Here is a 20,982-nt window from a genome sequence, read left to right as displayed (position 1 = left end):
ACTTTATATTAATTTATCTTGATTTGTAGGTTGGGTTAATTTATGTTAGTCTGTAGGTTGGGTTTATTTATTCATTCATTTATTTATTTTTTGGTTGTTGGCTTTGTATTAATTTTATTTGGCTGTTGTTTCTTCTATTTTTGGGGGGGTCTCCACCCCCAAAAAGGAAAGGTGACCCTGAAGATAATACAGTACATCATAATAAACTACAAAGAGAGCTATAGAGTTAATTGTATTTTTATTGGGATAATCATATTTTCAATGGGGATAATTACATTTTCTGTGAATTAATGATAATTGAAATATAAGCTTTATGTTTTCAGCCTATACAAAAGTGATGAAGAGCAAAGAAGCAACTTGTGTACAAGGACTAACTCACTGAAACTGATTTAAAAATGTTTCTGCTTTGCTTATTGTGTGTTTTAGACATTTATTATATATTTAGAATGAATCATATAAGCTACTGACAAAATATTTGGCGTTATGCATCTGCTATGCATGACCACATGTCTCTTATGTGTTTTTATATAATTTGGAAAAATATATATGAATTGGAGAAATATAGACTATCATATTATTTCCATAGTGATAGTCCATATTGCATTTGCCTTTACATTAACTGCACTTAGGCTACTAACACAAGTTTGTTAAATGCTGGTATATACTCAATATGGCCATTATAGACTTTGTTCACGCTCTAGGAATATCACACAAATACACACACACACACACACACACACACACACACACACCTGACCAGGCTTAAGGCACCATATTTCTTTGACATCTGAAAAAGTGCATCACCCCTATTTCACCGTCCAAAATGACCCACATAATCCCAAACACTTACGCATGTTATATACTAGGCAATGCATTGCGTTACAAAGGCTTATGCTGACACCTGACTTATTTAGAGCGCCGGAAAATGTTCATCTAGATTGGTTAGCGCAGACTTTGTGCCTCTGCATGTGGATGGTTTCCCCTCAATTGGCTATGCCTTGAAAGGACATGAGGAAACACTAAGCCTCCAGCCCTCCACCTTGTGGTTAGAGGCAGTTCTCACCAAGCCTCGCATTAAATCGACCCAGAAGGTAAACATAAGCTGCGCGCAGTCGGCCAGTTCGCGCACCGTAGCGCGGCTATAAATAGTCGGTATTATTTATAGACTGAACAAGAAAGGAACTAAAATAAGACCTGCAAAACAGCTTTACAAACAAATTCAAACACGGCTCATTGCATATGATTACTAAAGCAGTGTGATATTGTACCATGTTGAAGCACGCAGCAGTCCGAAAGGGCAAGGAAACGCGAGCTCGTGCTAGACAGGGATAATTAATTATCCCGTTTTGAAGAGAAAAAAAAAAAAACTTAAGTCATGCCGATTTTCATTTCCTTACATCATTAAATATAAATAAATAAGCAAAGGTCCAAAAAATACAAAAATAATAAATATCTCATTTCAATACATTTGTTAGAATGCATGGCGCGATGGTTTAATGAAGTCAGATCTGAGTTGTAGTTTAAGAGATGTGAACTGATTCTGCTATGTTAACCCAATATTTGAATGTCGTTCCTCTAAACCCATACTTAAAACCTAAAAATAAGCAATTTGCTGCAAGATACTTGGCATGGATTAGACATCCGGGTGAAAGTGAATGTTTGGAATACTCCTAATCACAGTATCAGAAATGACAAAACATAATCTGCGTGATTCCTGATAAAGTTATACCCATTCGAGCTCTAGCGTGAATGATGTTAGACTGGATCTTTCCCGATCAGACTCTAAGTGCCGAAGAGGGAAAGTTATTTAAACGGTTTCATCCGCTTCTTCATTACCGCGCGTTGCACGCAGTATCTTTAATGTCTTGTCTGTTTTACAATCTGTTGATTTAATTGGAAAGAAAAAACGTAAATTAAAACATTACTTGGCGTTAAATTAAGATGAAGCCAGTCCTTCCAGATCTGCTGTTGGCCGTTGCATAATCTAGGAACAATAAGTCACTTTACTTCTCCGTTTATTCTTTGCTTGATTCGGTGCCGCAAATGAATTTATCAGCGTCCGCGACCTCCATTTGTACCTGAGCCAGGCGATTGGCTGGGGCTTCAGCAGGAGGCGGAGCTAGCCGGTGTAGGGTATTTAAATTGTTTGGAAGCCCCGACAGACGAGCACATGAATAAGCGCATATTCGGAACCAGTTGAACACGTGGACGACTTAGTTTTTTTTTTTTGTATCGCGCCAGTATCCCAGTCGTAAATGTGGAGACAACACGACATCAAGATTAAACGTGCCGTTGGATATACTGGAACCAGCTGTTTGATGTTTATTTAGGCTACCAATGATTATCAGGTAAGGGTGAATAAACGTCTGGGATGTTGTCGTTAGCAGGCTTGTAGTAATACTTTAAATGGGTGAGCTGGTCTTGGCATTACAAAGGAGTAAAGACCAAAGATACTGTAGGAAAAAGTGCAGCCCCTGTGCCTTTCATGCGGAATGTAATAGAAGGTCCTCAATGAAAGTTCAATGTGGATGATGCGGTACCGGAAAAGCTGCAGGCGAAATAGCTGTGTGCTTGGAACCAAACAAATCCGTGAGCTTTCTGTGCAGGGGAGAATGAAAGATAAATTATTTAGGAACGTAATGTTAAAATGTGTATCGTAGTACAAATGTATTGATGAGTAAAAGGTATCCGACACGGATCGTCAAGAGATTTTGATATGACCTAAACAGCGATTAAACGGAGAGATCCCAGGTCATAACTGCCCTGCATTTAACTTCAGTCTCATGTAACCCATAGTGTCTCTCTACCCTGCACCTGTTGTAACTTGTCGTGCGCTTTTAACTTTGGCGTTTCCATAGCAGCCTATATTCTCCTTCAATTAGTCAGCATAAAGTCAGACGTTGTATGTCCTGTAAAAGAGCCGTGCACCCTATATCTATGTCTTTTTGGTTTTGTACTTTTATTCAAAATTTCGTGTGCTTCTCATCACCTCTAAATACTCGCAGCCCCGCGGTTATTTCGGGTAATCCTCGCAGCACAGCTGCGCAGTTGTCGGGCTTGTGTTGGCTGGGGCTCAGCTGGTCAACAGGCCGACGGCAGGATGGGACGGTTCGATGTTGTTTTACCCGACCGTTTTTTTTTAAACCCAGTTGTGTTCGTGATGTGCTGCAGACACTTATCTGACAAACTGATTAGATGTTGTTTGCTTTTGGTAATTCAATCATACGAATAGTAATTACAGCGAATAAGGAATTTCCCCAAAATCAAATCACATAAATATGTGGAACAAGCATCAAAAGCATGTGTTAAAATGAATTTTATGTAAGATTTTCCACCGGTTTTCCCTGTTCCACGCTATTAAAATAAACACTTTTCCCAGACATAAACAATGTCATATTGCATTTCACACAGGAAATAACCGCATCTGTTAAGCCGTTTCATCGCGTCGTCAGGTATTAGATCATTAACGCTTATTAAGACAACAGAATATTTTGCCATGTTCAACCATCAGAGTTTAAAGGATACACTGTCTAACTTTGTCCCAAATCAGTCTGACTCACATTTAGTTGAAACGCTATTAGTGTTTTACACTAAGATGATCCGCTATAAGATGACAATGTAGATAGTTTAATGCAATGGACACAATCAAATGCCACAAAAGAAGGCATGCAGGAATTTGGGGATCAAAAATCTCCTTGCTGTGAACGTTTATTGTGTTTGCACACATCACAGATGAGAACTGCTACTACTACTACTACTACTAATATTAATAATAATAATAATAATAATAATTATTATTATTATTATTATTATTATTATTATTATTATTATTATTATTATTATTATTAAGAATATTCATCATCATAATAATCATACTGTAATCACTTTAATCATAACCTCTTTATAGTCTTTTCCATTAAGCAAATTAACATTCTATGCATTAGGAGGATAAACATAATAATCATTTTTAAAAAAATATCCACAATCTTTTTTAGTGCTGGTTGCTAGGATGGTGAAATCACATGGTGGTTTTAAACACGTAGAACAGACTAAGGGCCTTAATGAATGATGTGTTAGCTGCGTCAGGTATCCCTTACAGACCGTTGTACAGCTGGGAGATGATGTCCCATTGGATCAGCTCTCAAGTCCCATACATCTTTCGGCAGTGCACACTGCAGCTAAATAGGTTTAACTTGTTTTGTTTTCCTCCTCTGCTGGAGCTCGACCAATAGTTTGTCCTCCCGTGTCTAGTTATTACATACTCCATCATCTTTAATGCATTAGGCATCAGGGCTCAGTACGGTAAGTGGTTCCTTGCCAGCTCAAATATCTTTCCCCATATAAAAGAAATGTAAAAATTAATTTCAGCAATTAATGAGGTCAGAAATATCATGCAGCAGAACATGTTCCACAGAAATATAAACAAGCATTTTCCTTTAAGTTGCACTGATTATCAAATATACATCTGTGATAGGCTTCTTCCCTGTATTTTAGAGAAGAGCACCCTGGTCAGCACACTGAAAATAATGTGTTTTAGAGTGTTCCTGGAAAAGTTTCTGGCACCCTGGTGCCAGTTAGAGAAATCCAGCCAGTGCACTGGTTAAAGGACAAAGTCATGCAAAACATTTTCCATGTTCTCCGACTGTGATTAGCAAAGTATGCGAAAATGGGCATTAATAATGCACCAGTGAGCAATAAGGCAGTTGGAGTGTGGAGCTTGTGACCAATATACCCATGTGGCATTAACAAGTGCTTCAAGCAACTACTGGAAATAAGCATTGCACTCGATGCAATTACATGTTCTTGTCTGCTTATCTGTAATCGTAGCAGCACATTCATTGTTTGCTCCACAGGTGGCATCATGCAAAAATGGATTGGACAAAGCATTGTTGGAAAGACGGTATTAAAATTAATAAGATCATTTCCATGGGATCAGAAATTGTGACTTGGAGACAAACTTTGAAATTATCTTGTCATAATATTGCTGCCAAGAAAAAAGGCTGTCAATCAAAGATGGACCATCAATCATTTTCCCCACAGTTTTTTTTTAGCACTGAACACTAGGGAATGACAATCTAAGGTTACTAGGGTTATCTTATATTATTAAGAACTAAATGATGTATTTTTGGCATGACCTGCAGTTTTGATCTAACCTCAGGGATTAACCATAGTCCTCACTGGCTTCACAGTAGTACTTCTGGTTTTTAAGTGGAACATGTATCAACATGTATTAACATTGGTTTCAGTCCCAACAAACACTAATCACGGTGTTTGGTTAAAAGGATAAGACTGAAGTTCCAAAATCTTAATCTTTAAACCTGATGCCTGAGGACAAGTGAGCTCCATGAGAAATGCGTTTCAGATTGAACGTCTAGCTTTCAAGCTTACACACTTAGACTCTGAAGTAGACCACAGAGAGGATGTTGTATTTCTCAGGTTTCATCTTATTAAGACTAAACCGTCTTTGCCTTCTCTGGTTTCAGTTAGGATGCCCCTCTGATGAGATCAAGGGAGCAGATGAGAGCAGACTGATCAGCACTCCCTTGGCTGCGTTGACCTCTCCGCCAGTCAGAAGGTCCCTCTGGAGCAGAGCGACGCCTCCTGCGTCCTGCTCTGAACAGTTCCACCGTTTCCTGCTTGTGTCGGTCCCCGTGAGCGTTTCAAAACTGTTTCTCCAACGCTTTTTCCAGAAACTCGGACTGTTTTCCAAAGCAGAATCAGCACAGGCCTCCCAGACTGAGGTGATGGGAAGTGTGCGGGCCAGCCGCTACAGCGTCGTGTCATCAGAGGAGGACGGGATGAAGTTGGCCACTATGACGGTGCCAAACGGCTGTGGTAAGGGGAAGGGCAAGGTGTACACGCGGCCCCAGCCCCAGCCCCAGAGCAGGTTCGTTAAAAAGGACGGACACTGCAACGTGCAGTTCATCAACGTCAGCGACAAGGGCCAGCGATACCTGGCTGATATTTTCACCACCTGCGTCGACATTCGTTGGCGTTGGATGTTCATTATCTTCTGCTTGGCTTTCCTGCTCTCCTGGCTGTTTTTCGGATGCATCTTCTGGTTGGTGGCCTTCTTTCACGGAGACTTGGATAACAAAGAGCCCCAGTGCGTTTCAAACGTGAGCACCTTCACGGCTGCTTTTCTCTTCTCCATTGAGACACAGACCACTATTGGCTACGGCAACCGCTATGTGACGGACGAGTGTCCAATCGCGGTCTTCATGGTGGTCTTTCAGAGCATCGTGGGATGCATTATCGATGCCTTCATCATAGGTGCGGTTATGGCCAAGATGGCCAAGCCGAAGAAGCGAAACGAGACACTGGTGTTCAGCCACAACGCTACGGTGGCCATGAGGGACAATAAGCTATGCTTGATGTGGAGGGTGGGGAACCTACGCAAAAGCCACCTGGTGGAGGCCCATGTACGGGCTCAGCTGATCAGATCTCGCACTACAGCAGAGGGGGAATTCATCCCTCTGGACCAGATGGACATTGATGTGGGCTTCGACAGTGGCATTGACCGTATCTTCTTGGTTTCTCCGATCACCATCGTACATGAGATAGATGAGGACAGCCCCTTCTATGACATGAGCAAGCAGGATCTTGAAGGCTCAGAGTTCGAGATTGTGGTGATCTTGGAGGGTATGGTGGAAGCCACGGCTATGACAACCCAGTGCCGTAGCTCGTATGTGGCCGGCGAGATCCTCTGGGGCCACCGCTTTGAGCCTGTGCTGTTTGAGGAGAAGAGCTACTATAAAGTGGACTACTCTCACTTCCACAAGACCTACGAAGTGCCCAGCACCCCGCTGTGCAGCGCGAGGGAGCTTGCAGAGAAAAAATACATCCTATCCAATCCCAGCTCCTTCTGTTACGAGAACGAGGTTGTACTTCAGAGCAAAGAGGAAAAGGAGGATGGGGACCGGTCTGGGCTCGGGCCTGCAGGCACACACACCGACATGGGCTTGGACTGTGACTACAACCCGGCCAGTGTGCTCCCAGAACCCCGGCCACTGCGACGGGAGTCAGAAATATGACTCTGTACAGACCTAAAGAAACAGTCTGGCAGACTGCGCTTATTATAACAGGCACACTGAACTGAACTGAGGCCCTTAAGGGACGCAGACTTAAGCTGACGGTACAGCTGCAAGGAAGCATGAATAGACGAACTGAACAAGAGTGTTCTTATGAGTATGCATGGTTTAAAAACATACAAAAAATTATGTTGATAAAAGAAAAAAAACAACACCACAGATTTGAGGCATTGCACTGATTAAGGGGTGCACATAAAGGAGGGGTTATCCAGTTATGCAACACTCCCTTTTAGGCTGTTGCTTCTGTATGTCACAGAGTGGAGAGGATGTAACTGCTATGCAAAACTTGAAAATGTCAGGCATGTCTTCCTGTGCATTTATCCTGCAATGGCTGATATGAGAAGAAAGGTGTTGTCCTTAGTGGCAGCTACATAATTATTTAAAAACTCCCGTAGCAAACAGATTTATGATGGTCAAAAATCTTGATTCCTACACACAACTCTAGACACTGAAAAGTGTATGTTTTAATATTTGCACACTGTCCTTAATTTATCCTGGAATAATTCAATTCGAATGCCCTTTATAACTATTTTAAATCACAACAATGTAAAACAAAAAACAAACAAAAAAAAAAACACATTGTGAGAACCCTTTTAATGACTGCAGGTTTAACCCAAACAGGAGCACACCTGATTCCACTTGTTTAATCACTTGGCCTCAGTCTAAAAACAGCTGCTTACCTGTGTCAGGTATGCTCCTGCTGCAGCCTGACCAGACTTTTGGTTAGAAAATATAAAGTTTGCTAGACAAACATTGTATTAATACATCTGGTCTTTTTTTCCAGTACAGACAGAGGTGAGCTTAGTTTAGAATCCCATGTTACAGGGACTACTTTCATGTCTGATATCTAAGTCACTAGCAACCAGATAGTGTTACAACCACTTTATGAACCCCAACTTTTACACCTCTGAAAATAACATAATAATGAAATCCACCATCCGACAATGCAAATTCAGTGTATTTTATTAACACTCATACCACCATGTTTTTCTATTTTAAGTACAAACCCAAGGGCCATAGTTGGGTCAAAGGTACCACCTGAAATAGTCCTGTTGGGGACTTATGACTTAGGTGTCTGTGACCTGTGGTCACGATACAAACAGGTCCCTGACTGTTATTACAAGAAGAGTCAGCAGTTTGCCCTTCATGGGTCATTTGGGCTTAATTGTATGCCTCACAGGGGAAAATGCAAGGAACATGCCTGTTTACAGCGCTAACTCCCACAGGGTAAGACCAGTGTCAAAGCCAAACACAGCAGTCATCCCATCCACTGGGACAGACAGGGTGAGAATGTGCTAATGAATGTTTTTCTATACATGCTGCTATGTTGCATATTATAATAGGGTTTTGGAGATGACTGAAACCAAAGAGTATTCTAAACAATCTGTCATAAAGAATGCATCAAATTCTTATACAGGTGTTAAATAGTATGTCTAAGTCTTTCTAGGTATAAGTCCCAAAATCAACGTGGAGAGATACAAAAAATTCAGATATTTTACAAGTGAAGAGATTTTCATTTGTTTGTTTGCTCAATTCCCAATACACATTTATTTTATCAGCTATTTTCATATTCAGAGCCAAATGTTTGTGAGACAAAATAACATATAAGAAAACCCTTTAGAAATAAGGCTACAGGTTAGCCTCTTCTAAAGCCCATCCCTGACCCACCTTCAGTGTTACTAAAACATTTAGTGCTACACAAGTGTTTTGAGGTTATAAAAATTTTGCTAGGAAACCCACAGATTTAAAACATGTTGAGTTGAACATATATATTCTCATACAAAAAATAGTAGTTGTGCATGTGTAAAACCTGCACCTTATCATGGTCTGGAGATTTAAGGTAGCTAATATATGTAGAACTGGATAGAAAACAACACTATCCCACACTTTACCCTTACAAGGGTTAACCTGCTTAATAATAATAATATAGTTATGACTTCTCAACCAACACTAACCTCTAACTGCCTGACAAACTGCAATACGACTCTAATGGCTCATCCAGGTCGTGTACAAGGGCGGTGGAGCCTGTGGGATGATGGGTAACTGGACAGATACTGCACCACTGTGATCCAGTAGCCCAGTTGTGTCACCAGCATTGAGCTCAGGACTGAATATCAGATATGTGCCCAAAAGTGATCACATAGCCCTGATTTCATGATTTCTAGAGATATTCTGCTATCAAACTAGTCTGCACTTTAGCAGCCCCTTTAGTGAAGTGTCTACCAGAGCATATTCTCTCCAACGCTCTCTAAACGGAGATAATAAACCCAGACCAACAATTTTTGTTCCCCCCACATTGAAACACGCTACATATGGTATACTGAGTGTGTGAAGGTGTGAATTATCATGAATCGGTATTAGTTTTTGTTTTTAGCCTTTTATCTTTTTGCTGTTGAATTTGTTTTAGAAAAAAAAAAATACACTAGGTTAGTGGCCAATCTCAACAGGCCTGATAAAAACTGACCTACAGTCAACTCTGCCAGAAGCAGAAAAAGCCCCTTTAAATGATGGATGTTTGATGTATGGCGTTTCTCCTCCGTATGTAAATATCCCAGCACCTTTTGCAGTCTTTTTGTATCAGTCTTCCTTGTACTGCAAAACAATGGAATGTACAGATTTTTTATATTATGATTAATATTATTGAAGTTATTATTATTGTAATTATTGTACATTATATTTTATTTTCTTTTTTCAATAAAATATGGATGAATGATCAAAAGGACCTGTGATTAGCTAGATGTGTTTGACTTAAATAATAAAAATCAAAACATGGTATGGACTACAATTGAAAACGTGGCGTAATAACCATTTCAAGAGGTGTGAGATAATTTCTCAGTTGCATGTTCCTTTCTGAGTATCTGAGCATTTTCAATTAAGAGATTTTTGTGCATAATTTGATGATGTTCTGCTAGGGAAGGCAAAAGGTTGGGTGTTTTATTAAAGCTCTGACTGTGAAGCTTTTTCATTTTATTACACAAAACGTCTCCACAGCCCTCTTATTTTCGTAGATGGTGTTTATACTAAAACACTAAATTCAATTCATAGGTATGGGGTTTTGTTTTTTTGGGTTTTTTAAGGGTTTTTTTGCAGTTCCAAAGGAAACTCTTACTGCCTTCCATGCAGTGTTCTAAGAATTAAAATATTGAAACAAGACTTAAAAATACAAGGCATTTTGTTTAAATTACATTTTAAGTTGCTCATTTATCAAAGTCATCTTGGAGAATTGGATACAGTTTAGAAAGTTTAAGAGGTCATCTGTGTTTTAGGCAGATACTACATAAACAATTCATAATCCAGTGACCACTTTGTTGTACATTGCGCAGACCCAAGATACCCTGAGAGAGGCCCAGCACGTCTACATCACACTCTCCTGCTCAGTTATACCACCTGTCTTTCTCTTCCTGTTCATCACTCCATCATTGCTAAAAAGCCTAGTTGTACTAGCAGAAGGATAAGTTATATGGAAACAACGAAGAACATCTTAAGTCACTTTTGACAAGCGTGTCTGCTAAATGATGTGAGCATAAATGTCAACTGGGGGGGGGGGGGGGAGCTTTTTAAAAAGTCACATTTTGATAACCCAGGGGAAAGAAAATGTCATGTCATGTTCCTTGCACCAAATATCACTTAGTGTCCATTACATTCGCATGGTGTTCTTCTGTTGTGTAATTACTACATAATTATTATCTATAATCACATCCATGCCTCTTCACTCAAAAACAACTAACTGAGCAGAAAATGACATGGTTTTACGCTTCTGAGAAATGAACTGTGTAATCCACTGTGTAATCCAATGTCATTATGTCAAGGTGAGAAACCCCAGGTTGTTGATGAGAGGAAATAGCATGTGTTTGAAATAATATGAGCTGACAGTGGCTCTGGCAGTTCCCTTCTGCCAGGGCTGGATTATAATGGAGATGCTCTACCCAGGTCCAGCTCAGTGGAAAATATCACCATCTGCAGGTCAGTGAGATTGACACTAATGTCAACTTAAGGAGTCTGGATTTCTGAAACCATGGAAAAAAGGAACAAACTCTGTGTGTGTGTGTGTGTGTGTGTGTGTGGAGATCTAGTCTATTTGCTAATGGTCATTATAAGGTCCATTAATAAGAAAGACAGACAGGAAGAAAGGGCCAGATGAGAGCAGCATGAAAGAGAGAGAAAGAGCAGATGGCGTCTATATAAGATTATTTTTCATTCAGTATTAAATCTTTTCACTGCATTAGATACAGTTATACATTTATAACTTACATTTATATGTAGGAACTTCCTTTCCACTCTTTGTAAAAGACAGCATGCGGGATATTTTTTTCTTTTAATATCCACATATAAGAAGAAGTGGTCTATGTATCATTTTACATGTTTAAGTCATTTATTCTATAATTTTTCATCAATTAATCTGTGATGATAATAGCGTCATGATCAGGTAAACAGTTAGGAAACCTCTCCATTTTAAAGGCACTCTGAAAAGCCTGCAGAACTTGCTCATTACAGAAATACAATTGTGGCAGTTAAGTTCAGCAAGGCACCTATTACAGAAGTTATAAGTGTAAGGCAGACCATATGAGTGGTTGAAAACACATGCCTGCGCTAACAGTCTCAGGTGCCACAGTTTGAGAGTGCTGTGAGCTGTGCTGCTGTGCTGGTGGGAAAATCTGTGGTCAGGAGTCACCCTTTTTCCGGTCACACCATTTAATATTCCATTTATTTATTGAATTATTCATTTCAAGGTGGTGACCAGGAAAAGCACGCCAAGGTTGTGCTTCCTGCTGGAAAGGAAGAGGAGTTCACATTGTTAAGCATGGGTTATTTATGTGCTGCTGTTTCTCAGTTACTCCAAGCATGCATTTAAGACCATCGGACGTGAGGCAAACTTCTGAGCATTCGGCTGCTTCAGAAGTAAACCAGCAATGAAAGAAGCTGAAAGATCCTTTTACATTTTCCCTGTTTTTTTCCCCTAATGGTCATTTTTTCCCCCTCAATGGTTATCACACAGAAATCTGAACGGAGGTAAATTGCCAAGGAATTAAATGTACACACCGTAACCTGAGCAGTGGTAAAGCACACAGAATTAAATGTACACAGAAACCTGACCAGTGGTAAAACACCACAGAATTAAAAGCACACACAGAAACCTGAATGAAGGTAAAACACCACAGAATGAAATGTATGCACAGAAGCCAGTAGTTAATTATAGACAGGTGTTTGTAATATGTGTCTAGTAATGCCAAAAACATTTTTTTCTTGGCATATGTTGTTTCCCAGGGAACAACGCATGAAAACCTATGGCTTATATGCTAACCCTCCCACTTGAATAATCTTGCCAGGCAAGCTTGCTCACAGAAAATTCCAACAACAAAATATATTTCCCATAAAGGACTTACTTCAGTCAAGACATATACCAAGTTCGCTCATTTTTTTTAAGAAAAATGCTTGAGAAAACAAGACCTGAGAAGAACCATGTAAATCAAACACCCTTGTGTAACACTTTCAACTGATTTAACCTCCTGCTACGCCCTGCACCTTTAAAACTCTCTGGCCAGCTGTGATCAGAAGCAAGGGTAAACAATGCAATGTCAGAAGGACCTGGGGTGAACAAACAATCACAAAACAATCCATCCTCCAAACTATCACCGGAACACCCTTCGAAGAAGTGTTAGTCTGGGAACAGCTCATAAACTCAGAGACCTGCGATCCTCAGGGCTGTTGTGTCTGTCTGCATCAGGGGGTTTCTGGCTTCACATGGCCCACACAACTCTCTGCTCAATGACACAGCCATGCTAGAAGAAGCCCCTCCCCAACCCCAGGGCAGGGGCATACATGACACTTGACACCCTGGGTCATTAGGTACGTGAGGTCAGCTGGTGACAGTTGCCAGAATGGCAGACTGTGGGCTGGAATTAAAGAATATCCATTTACATTTAACATATTCGGCATTTAGCAGATGCTCTTATACAGAGCAACTTAGAAAAGGAATCAATGCAGATACCTAGAAGAAATGCAAAATGTAAGTAATAAATCAAACAACTATAAGTGCAATACCAGACAATACCAAGCAAGATCCATCAACATTTTAGCTAATAGTACTTCAAAGAGGAAAGGTATGTGTCTACTGCATAGGAACACAGACATACATCCTGCAATTGGTCAACCACATGATAACCATGTCTTGCCATGACTGGAGAACTATTTTCAATAAGACATCACTTTTAACAGAGGGAGCCTAACACTAGTATAAATCCACCATCGAGTGCTGGACTTGGAACCGTTCTTCAGACTTTCACTCATTCAGCCACACTACTGGGCGAAACACTCTTCTCCAGAAATGTGTCTAGAAATGTGTCTAGAAACCAGTGGAGAGACTAAAAGTGTAACTTCCTTCCTCTGCATCTGTTCATTGTATAGAAGGGGCCACGGGACAGGTTTCACCCAACACAAGTCCTGCTGCTGTTACAGAAAGAAACTTTACAGTCTCTGAAGCAAAGTCAAGAAAGGAAAGAATTTGACTGAATCAGAAATGAGGAAGTAAGGAGGTAAGGCTAAAAGACGCAAGAGAAACAACCTGTTTCCCGTGAGTACACTGCATGATTAGTGACGAAGAGAGAAGAAAGTTTTCCTCATTCTAGTGGTTCCCAGTCCTAGAGTCCTTTGTTTTAACATGCCTAATTTCATTTTGCAGGTAACATCAAGCCCTCTGTATGGAAAAGGTGTGTTAAAGCAGAGTGACAACTATATTCTGCAGTACTGGGCATGGTCCAGACCCAGGGTCAAGAATCACAAGCATGCACGATTTTATGAAGAAACATCTTACAGTTTAAAACTGAAAAGTAAAGGGAGTATTGTCAGCTATTGTACGGTGCTCCAGGAGCATAGAGCAACAGGATAGGTTGGTGATACTGGGCATTTGCTCGGTTTGTTCTAGCCTTCAAATCTCAAGGTGCACAGCAGAAGCAAACTCAAACAGAGAAACACTGGCCATTTTCCTTTGATATCTAGACAGATGCTGTCACCAGAACAGAAAAAATACCGGTCTGTTGCTTCAGCACACACACCTCTCTAGCACACGTTTCTCTAGCTATGTTGCTTCCAGTTTCCTTGTCTTCATTCTTTATGGTCCCGGTGTGATTCCACTAAACCTGGTAGACTGATAAATGCACAGATAACAATTAACTGTAATGGTAAAATTATTTGATAATGGGCAAAACTTCCATAGTAACAATAACCTTTAAAATACTCTTAAATACAACTAAAATAGAACTGCTTGGAAAAGAGGAGGTAATAAATTATATAATAAATAAATTAGTAATAAATTATAGTTTGTGGCATAATTGCCAGTTTAACTGTTCTGAATTATAGTTTACTCAACAATAAAAACTTGCTGTTTAAAACATTCTTGAAGAAATTTCAGCTCCAAATTTTTTTGCCTTTCTTACTGCTTAATTCCAAATATTCTCCATTTTCAATGCCTTGAACTATTAAAACAAGATAAATATTTTTAAAAATGTAATTAATAAAATAAAGAGCAAATGTAACTTTTTACAAGCTGAAAATCCTGCTTTTTTTCTTTAGAAGGCAATGTTCCTCTAACCAGAACCTATTTAGCTCTTTGTCCCATCTGCACAATTTCACAGCATCTACTTAAAAAGTACTGAACCTAAATATTTAGCTCTGGCATAAAAATATGATATACCAGCAAATCACTTATGAATCCACAGGATCCCTGGACAATTTTTACACTTGGCAGTCTAAAATACAGCTCATAAAGACCTCGTATATAACTCTTTTGCACCTTAAAAGACAGTCCAGGCACAACTTGCATGCATTGTACCTTAAAAACTGGTGAATTCAAGTCATTGAAGCAGCAGTTTGATTACATGTATGGGTATAATAATGATAATGTTGACAGATGAGCCTGCAAAGCTTTCACGATTAGGGCAGAAGTTTATTAACAACCCAGTAAAGTGTCCACAGCACTTGGGGCATGTTTCCTGTTGATCTGTATATTACGCAAACAAGCGTGCTTTTGCTTGTCCCCTGTGAAGGCCAAATGACTGCCAAATCCATGACTGACTAGGGGCTAGAACTGGAACATTATCTTATCCTAACTGAGAGAGGAGAAGAGAGGGAAGGATTTGAACAGCTAGTTTTTGGCTGGCAAGTAGAACTGTGAACAGGGGTATAAGCCCTGACAAATGTTCCCCTGGTCACTCTTATTACAGGCAACTTTGGAAAAGGGCTTGGCTTCTGTAATGACACATAGAAGACAACAAGAGGCATCTCATGTGACAGTCTCTCCTATAACAATCGTTTCTGATTACCAATTAGTCACCCACAGAGGGAGAGGCCACAGATGATAGCAGCTTCTTTCTCCAAGTGTCAGGATAGAGGGAACTAGCTCATTGACCTTCACTGAAGCAGCCTGAAACGCATCCATATGTCAGACACTTCTTACATGTTTTTAAATTTTCACTGGATTTTGCAGCCAGAGCAGCACCTATTCAAGATGTTACCTTTCCTGTAATGGGTTGTTTTTTTTTCCTTTGCTACTTTGAATTTCTGTTTTCCTGCTCAATTAAACCACTAGTAGCCAACTGTAATTTCACCTGTTGGTCAATTCTTATTTATCTGACAGTAGGGACACCTCACAAGTAGCTGTCCGGTCAGCTCTTTCTGTCAGGTATTTGAACAGAGATTGAGTCGAATGCAGTATTGAATTTGAACACATTAAGGAAAATGAGCCACAGGTGATTTTAGAACACAGGTGACTGGGAACGTACAGGATGTTTATGGGATGTGTAGTCCGCAGCAGAGGGTATGACAGTACCCCCCCCCCCCCCCAAAGAGTCCAAGTCAGCCGGTTTAGCTGAACTGCTGCAAGGACAAGCTGGGGGGCCATCAGTATCCAGGGGTGGCTAAAGGACCTGAAACATATGGCTTTAACAGAGAAACATGAAAGGACAGGGAAACACGGTAAGAGATGGGCAGTTGCAGATGGTACATTACATCTTTATCAGGAATGGGCCAAGATACCATGGCTTTAGATTAATGCACCAATTAATGTGCAGATCTAGGGTAGATAACCAAACTCCTCCTACGATTGGTATGGGCCCTCCTACGATTGGTGTGGCATTGGTACGTCTGATAACTGTCTGGAGTTTCTGATGGGTGTTCTCCCACACCTCTTCACTTTTCTGCATCCATTCATCCACAACGAGGGATACGGAAGGTTCTGGATCCCACGGCACAAAGGGTGGCTGGTAACTTAGAACACACTGAAAAGGAACAAGTCCTGTAGCTGAATGCACAGTTCTGTGCCATTTCTGCCTAAATTACATATTTAAATCACTCCTGTTTTTGGTCACCACAATGTAATCTCAGGAACTTTCCTAGTTCTTGATTACCACTCTCCACCTGTCCATTGATCTGAAGATGGTATCCTGAAGTGAGCCTAACATGAATTCCTAGCTTTTCCAGGAAAGCTCACCACCCTTGCGATGTGAACTGAGCTCCCTTGTCTGTTAGTATAGCCTCAGGTATCCCATATCTCCGAAAAACCTCTCACAACATGATCACTGCAGTCTCAAACATGGTGGGAAGACAAGGTATTGATGCGAACCTCACTGCTTTTGAGAATCGATCCACTATGGTAAGTATAACAGTGTGTCCCTCTGACAAAGGTAAGCCTGTGACAAAATCTATTGCTATGTGAGACCACAGTCTCTTGGGTGTTGGAAGCGGCATCAGCTTACTGGATGGTAGAGTGCGAGGCATTTTAGCCTGGGAACATTCTGAACAGGACTTAAATCTACTCCTTATGCAAGGTCTCCCACCAATACCTCTTTGCGAGCATCTGTTCTGTTTTTACTTTTTTGGGATGCCCAGACATAAACAATGAATGAACTCAGGTGAGCAATCAGTCTCTAAACTCGGACAGCATGTAGAGCATCTCCTCTGGGCACGCTTGTGGGACTGCAGCTGAGGTCCTCACCAAACTCCCATTGCACCGCACCTATAACACCCTCGCTCTGCCAATAGCTCCAAATTTCCCACATCATAATTTCTTTCTGCTGAAGTTAGCTTACTTAAAAAAAAAAGGGATGGGATGTAGCTTGGGAGGTTTACCGCTTCTCTGTGACAGGACAGCTAATGCCAACCTCTGAGGCATTGACTTCCAAAATGAACAGTTCAACAGGATTCAGATTGTTCAAAACTGGTGTCTCAGTAAATACCCTCTTTAATGCTCAAAATGCTTGGCTCCAGTTTAACCGTTGAGGTTTTCCCTTCAGCAAAGATGTGAGAGGTGACACTAAAGTTGTAAATCCTCAGTAGAAGTTGGCGAATGCTAGATACCTCTATAGTTCCTTTAGGGTTTGAGGCACTGGCCAGTCTACCACAGCTTCTACCTTCCCATCCTCCATAGTAACTCCTATGTCGCTAATGACGTATCCCAGAAAAGCCATTTTCTGTAGATGAAATTCAGATTTCCTACCTTTAACGTACCAGTTATTGTCCAGTATTCCAGTAGAAAGAACGTTGAGGGGTAGACGAGAATGTCATCAATATAAGCTGCTACAAACTTCCCAAACATTTCCCTCAGTACCCAGTTCCCACAGTTCCCCCAGTCCCTCAATCATTTATGAATGATTCAAATACAGACGGAGCATTCGCGAGATCATAAGGTATAACCAAATATTCATAATGTCCTGAATTGGTAATAAATTCCGCTCATCTCCCTCCCTTATTCTGACCAAATTGTACGCATTCCTTAGATCCAACTTGATGAAGTATTGGGCAACTCTCATCTGCTCCAATGCAGACAGGACCAGGGGTAATGGGTAGGGATACTTAATGGTGATCTCATTCAGGCCTCTGTAATCGATGCAAGGATGCAATCCCCCATCCTTCTTGGATATGAAGAAAATCCTAGCTGCAGCAGGAGATTTATAGGGACGAATGTAACCTTGTGATAAAGCCTCTGTAACGCATTCCTCCCTTGCATGATTCTCTGCTAAAGAGTGAGGGTAAGGACAAACTCGCTTCAGTGGGCTTCCCTCCATGAGGTTGACAGCACAGTCGTAGGGGCGATGAGGAGGTAAGTTAGCAGCCTTTCCTTTGCTAAAGACCTCTTGGTAAAGACAGATTTTGGTATTCTCTCAGTACCACAAACCCCTCAATGGTCACTGGGCTTTCAACTGACATGGAGACTATGACTTTAGGCAAGCACAGACAATTGTTCTTACAGAAGGCAGACCATAAAATGATGTCGGGTCCCTGTCAAGAAATCACTGGATTGTGCAGATGGTGCCAAGTATGACATAAAACCAAAAAATGATTTGCCTTAAATATGATCAGGAATAACAATTCCTTCTGGTGGATTGCACTGCAATGAAGTATGATGGGGATTGTGCGATGGGTTATATTTCTTGATCCAATGGGACTCCCATCCAAGCAGCTCACTCTCAGGACTGGAGACAATCCATACTGTGTTAGCCCACTCCAGTGCCTTTCCACATAATAATTCCACATAATAATTATATAATGAAGGAAATGCAGGCTGACTCTATACATGGAAGGTGATGTGCAAATTACAAAGAACAGGAACCCCTTACAACCAGCTGAATCTCCGTTGTACTTAGCAGGTAGGGCGAGACGGTGCCCAAGCTGGAGTTTCTCACTTTGCTGGTAGGTAGCGTCACCAAGCAATGTGTTAACTCTGTGATGGCAAACACAAGTGCAGTGACTTCTTGTGTTTGTTGAGTGAGTTCCTTCACCCGATTGCCCAGAGACTCAAGACGCTGAAGATGCTGTCTCAGCAATTGGTTTTGTGCAGCCATGGCTTTGGGTATCTAGCTTGATTCTGCCGAGTCCATAAGAGGCAAAGTCTTCTGTCAGGTTTTTGAACAGAGACAGAGTCGAATGCAGTATAGAATTTCAATTTAATAGCAGCAATCCAAAGAGCAGTTTAATTCAGGCAACCGTCGATAAGTAGAGGCACAGCGCAAACACATCCAAAGGGCACAGGCAAGAGAATATCCAAAACAGGGCAGTAATACAAATATCCAAAATAGCTAAGAAGAAAAACTACGGCTCAGAAATGCAAGGCTAGCAAATGAGACTTTGCAACAACAAATAGAGACAATAGGATAAATATATGGTGAACACATTAAGGAGAATGAGACACAGGTGAGTTTAGAACACAGGGGACTGGGACTGTACAGGAGGTTTATGGGATGTGTAGTCCGCAGTAGACCAAGTTGCAGCAGAGGGTGTGACACTTGGTCAATGAGGTGATGACAATAAACAGGGCAAAAAAAAAGCATATTTTTCCATCCATCTGATCCCCTGAAATAGTTCTGTCTGAAATAGCCACATATGCTATAATAATAAAGTTTACATGCAGCAGCTGTGATATTAGAGATGATGTGCTAATCCAGCATGCGGGAACTCCCTGGTAAAGCGAGAAACACAAGAGATGCGACTAAATGTGTTTCAGCTCAAGTGTTGGGATGTGCTGAATCCTGCTGTCCAGAATTGGTCTGGCACACGCAGTATCACAGTGACTTACATAGCTCCGCTGGGGAAGGACAAATAAACAAAATCAAAAGGCTGTTCATTTCCATCACATGTTTAACAAGACAGCCAAAACTTGGAGTCAGTGCTTTTCTGTGCATTTATTGTTGCAACCAAATATTTTTGTTAGTTAGCATTATCAGATGTGATTATTATATTGCATATTCTTCTTCTTCTTCTTCTTCTTCTTCTTATTATTATTATTATTATTATTATTATTATAGGAAACTGCATTAAGATATATTAGCTATTAGTGTGATGTCTCAAAAAAGTCATATTAGTATTAGTATAAGAAAGAGATACCATAGGATTCCAAATAAAAAGCCATGTCTGACATTAGTCCCATTCATATGAATTGGTCAACTGTGTCAACAAACTGTAGTGTTAGTGTGTGTCACATTATTGCCTTCTTTAGAAGGTCTAAACTTAAGTTCATAACTCTTACAACGACCAGTCACATCACAGAAGCACAGCAAAAAGACCAAACATGCTAAGAGAATGTCTTGCAAAGCTGATGTTTATCTGGAATATGAGTCCTGTTGTGCGCTAAGGCACAAATCAGAGTCTGGACATTTCCAAAAATAACACACCAAATTATCTTAGCATTTCCATCATTATTCTTCATTTAGATCTATTATTGATAGGATTAGTACTGAGAAAGGAAATGATGACTTTACAGTGGCCACACTGTATGGCGCTGGCCTCAGCCCTGACTCACGCAGGCCTGCCACACATTCGCACTTGGCCATTCAGCCTAGCAGTTTCCTTTACTGCACACCGCCAAACATGCTGGGAGGTCATTAAAGAAAGGCCATCATCATCAGCCACACCATCATCATCATGATTATGGAACAGGATCATTGTGATAATGTGATTTAGCCACCTCTGGTCTTTTTTTAGACCATGACACAACACACTTCCCACTCCTGCAGTGGAGGTCCATGTCTGAATCGAATTGTGTTTGTTGGGTGTGTGTGGTTTTGTCATTCCCTCCTTATGTAATTTAAAAATAAAACTAAACAAAACAGGAGCAGCATTGCCACAGTAACAACATGTGGTTAAAACACAGTGCAGGGAATGCAGCTTTGTTGGGTGGGGACAGCCATGCCTGGTAATTCTGGTACAGTGTTTTAGGAGGGCTAACAGTGGAAATGTCACACTTCCTACAAAACACAACATGCCCCCTACAATATGACAAGCAAACCAGTTAGTTGCAGTTAGACAGTAATTGGGCTGTATAGTCTGGCAGAGATTTCTCTCACAGAAAATTAATTTTATGGCAGCTAATAAGGTATAGCTATGCAAGTTAAAGCACTATTCC

The 20,982-nt window shown here is 40.7% G+C and overlaps 1 protein-coding gene across 1 annotated transcript; it reads left to right on the top strand.

Moving 5' to 3' along the window:
* Positions 1-2,194: 2,194 nt before the first annotated feature.
* Positions 2,195-7,050, top strand: kcnj2a (potassium inwardly rectifying channel subfamily J member 2a). Its single transcript, XM_027023251.2, has 2 exons — positions 2,195-2,348; positions 5,484-7,050. The coding sequence occupies exon 2, from the start codon at positions 5,745-5,747 to the stop codon at positions 7,032-7,034; it is 1,290 nt and encodes a 429-aa protein (XP_026879052.1). The 5' UTR covers positions 2,195-2,348; positions 5,484-5,744; the 3' UTR covers positions 7,035-7,050.
* Positions 7,051-20,982: the final 13,932 nt, after the last annotated feature.

Source organism: Electrophorus electricus, chromosome 14 (assembly GCF_013358815.1).
Source record: "Electrophorus electricus isolate fEleEle1 chromosome 14, fEleEle1.pri, whole genome shotgun sequence".
Classification (NCBI taxonomy): domain Eukaryota; kingdom Metazoa; phylum Chordata; class Actinopteri; order Gymnotiformes; family Gymnotidae; genus Electrophorus; species Electrophorus electricus.
This window is presented reverse-complemented; position numbering and strand designations above follow the sequence as displayed.

Excerpts from the sequence above, each read along its gene's own strand:
- kcnj2a (XM_027023251.2), top strand. The coding sequence starts at position 5,745 with ATGGGAAGTGTGCGGGCCAGCCGCTACAGCGTCGTGTCATCAGAGGAG.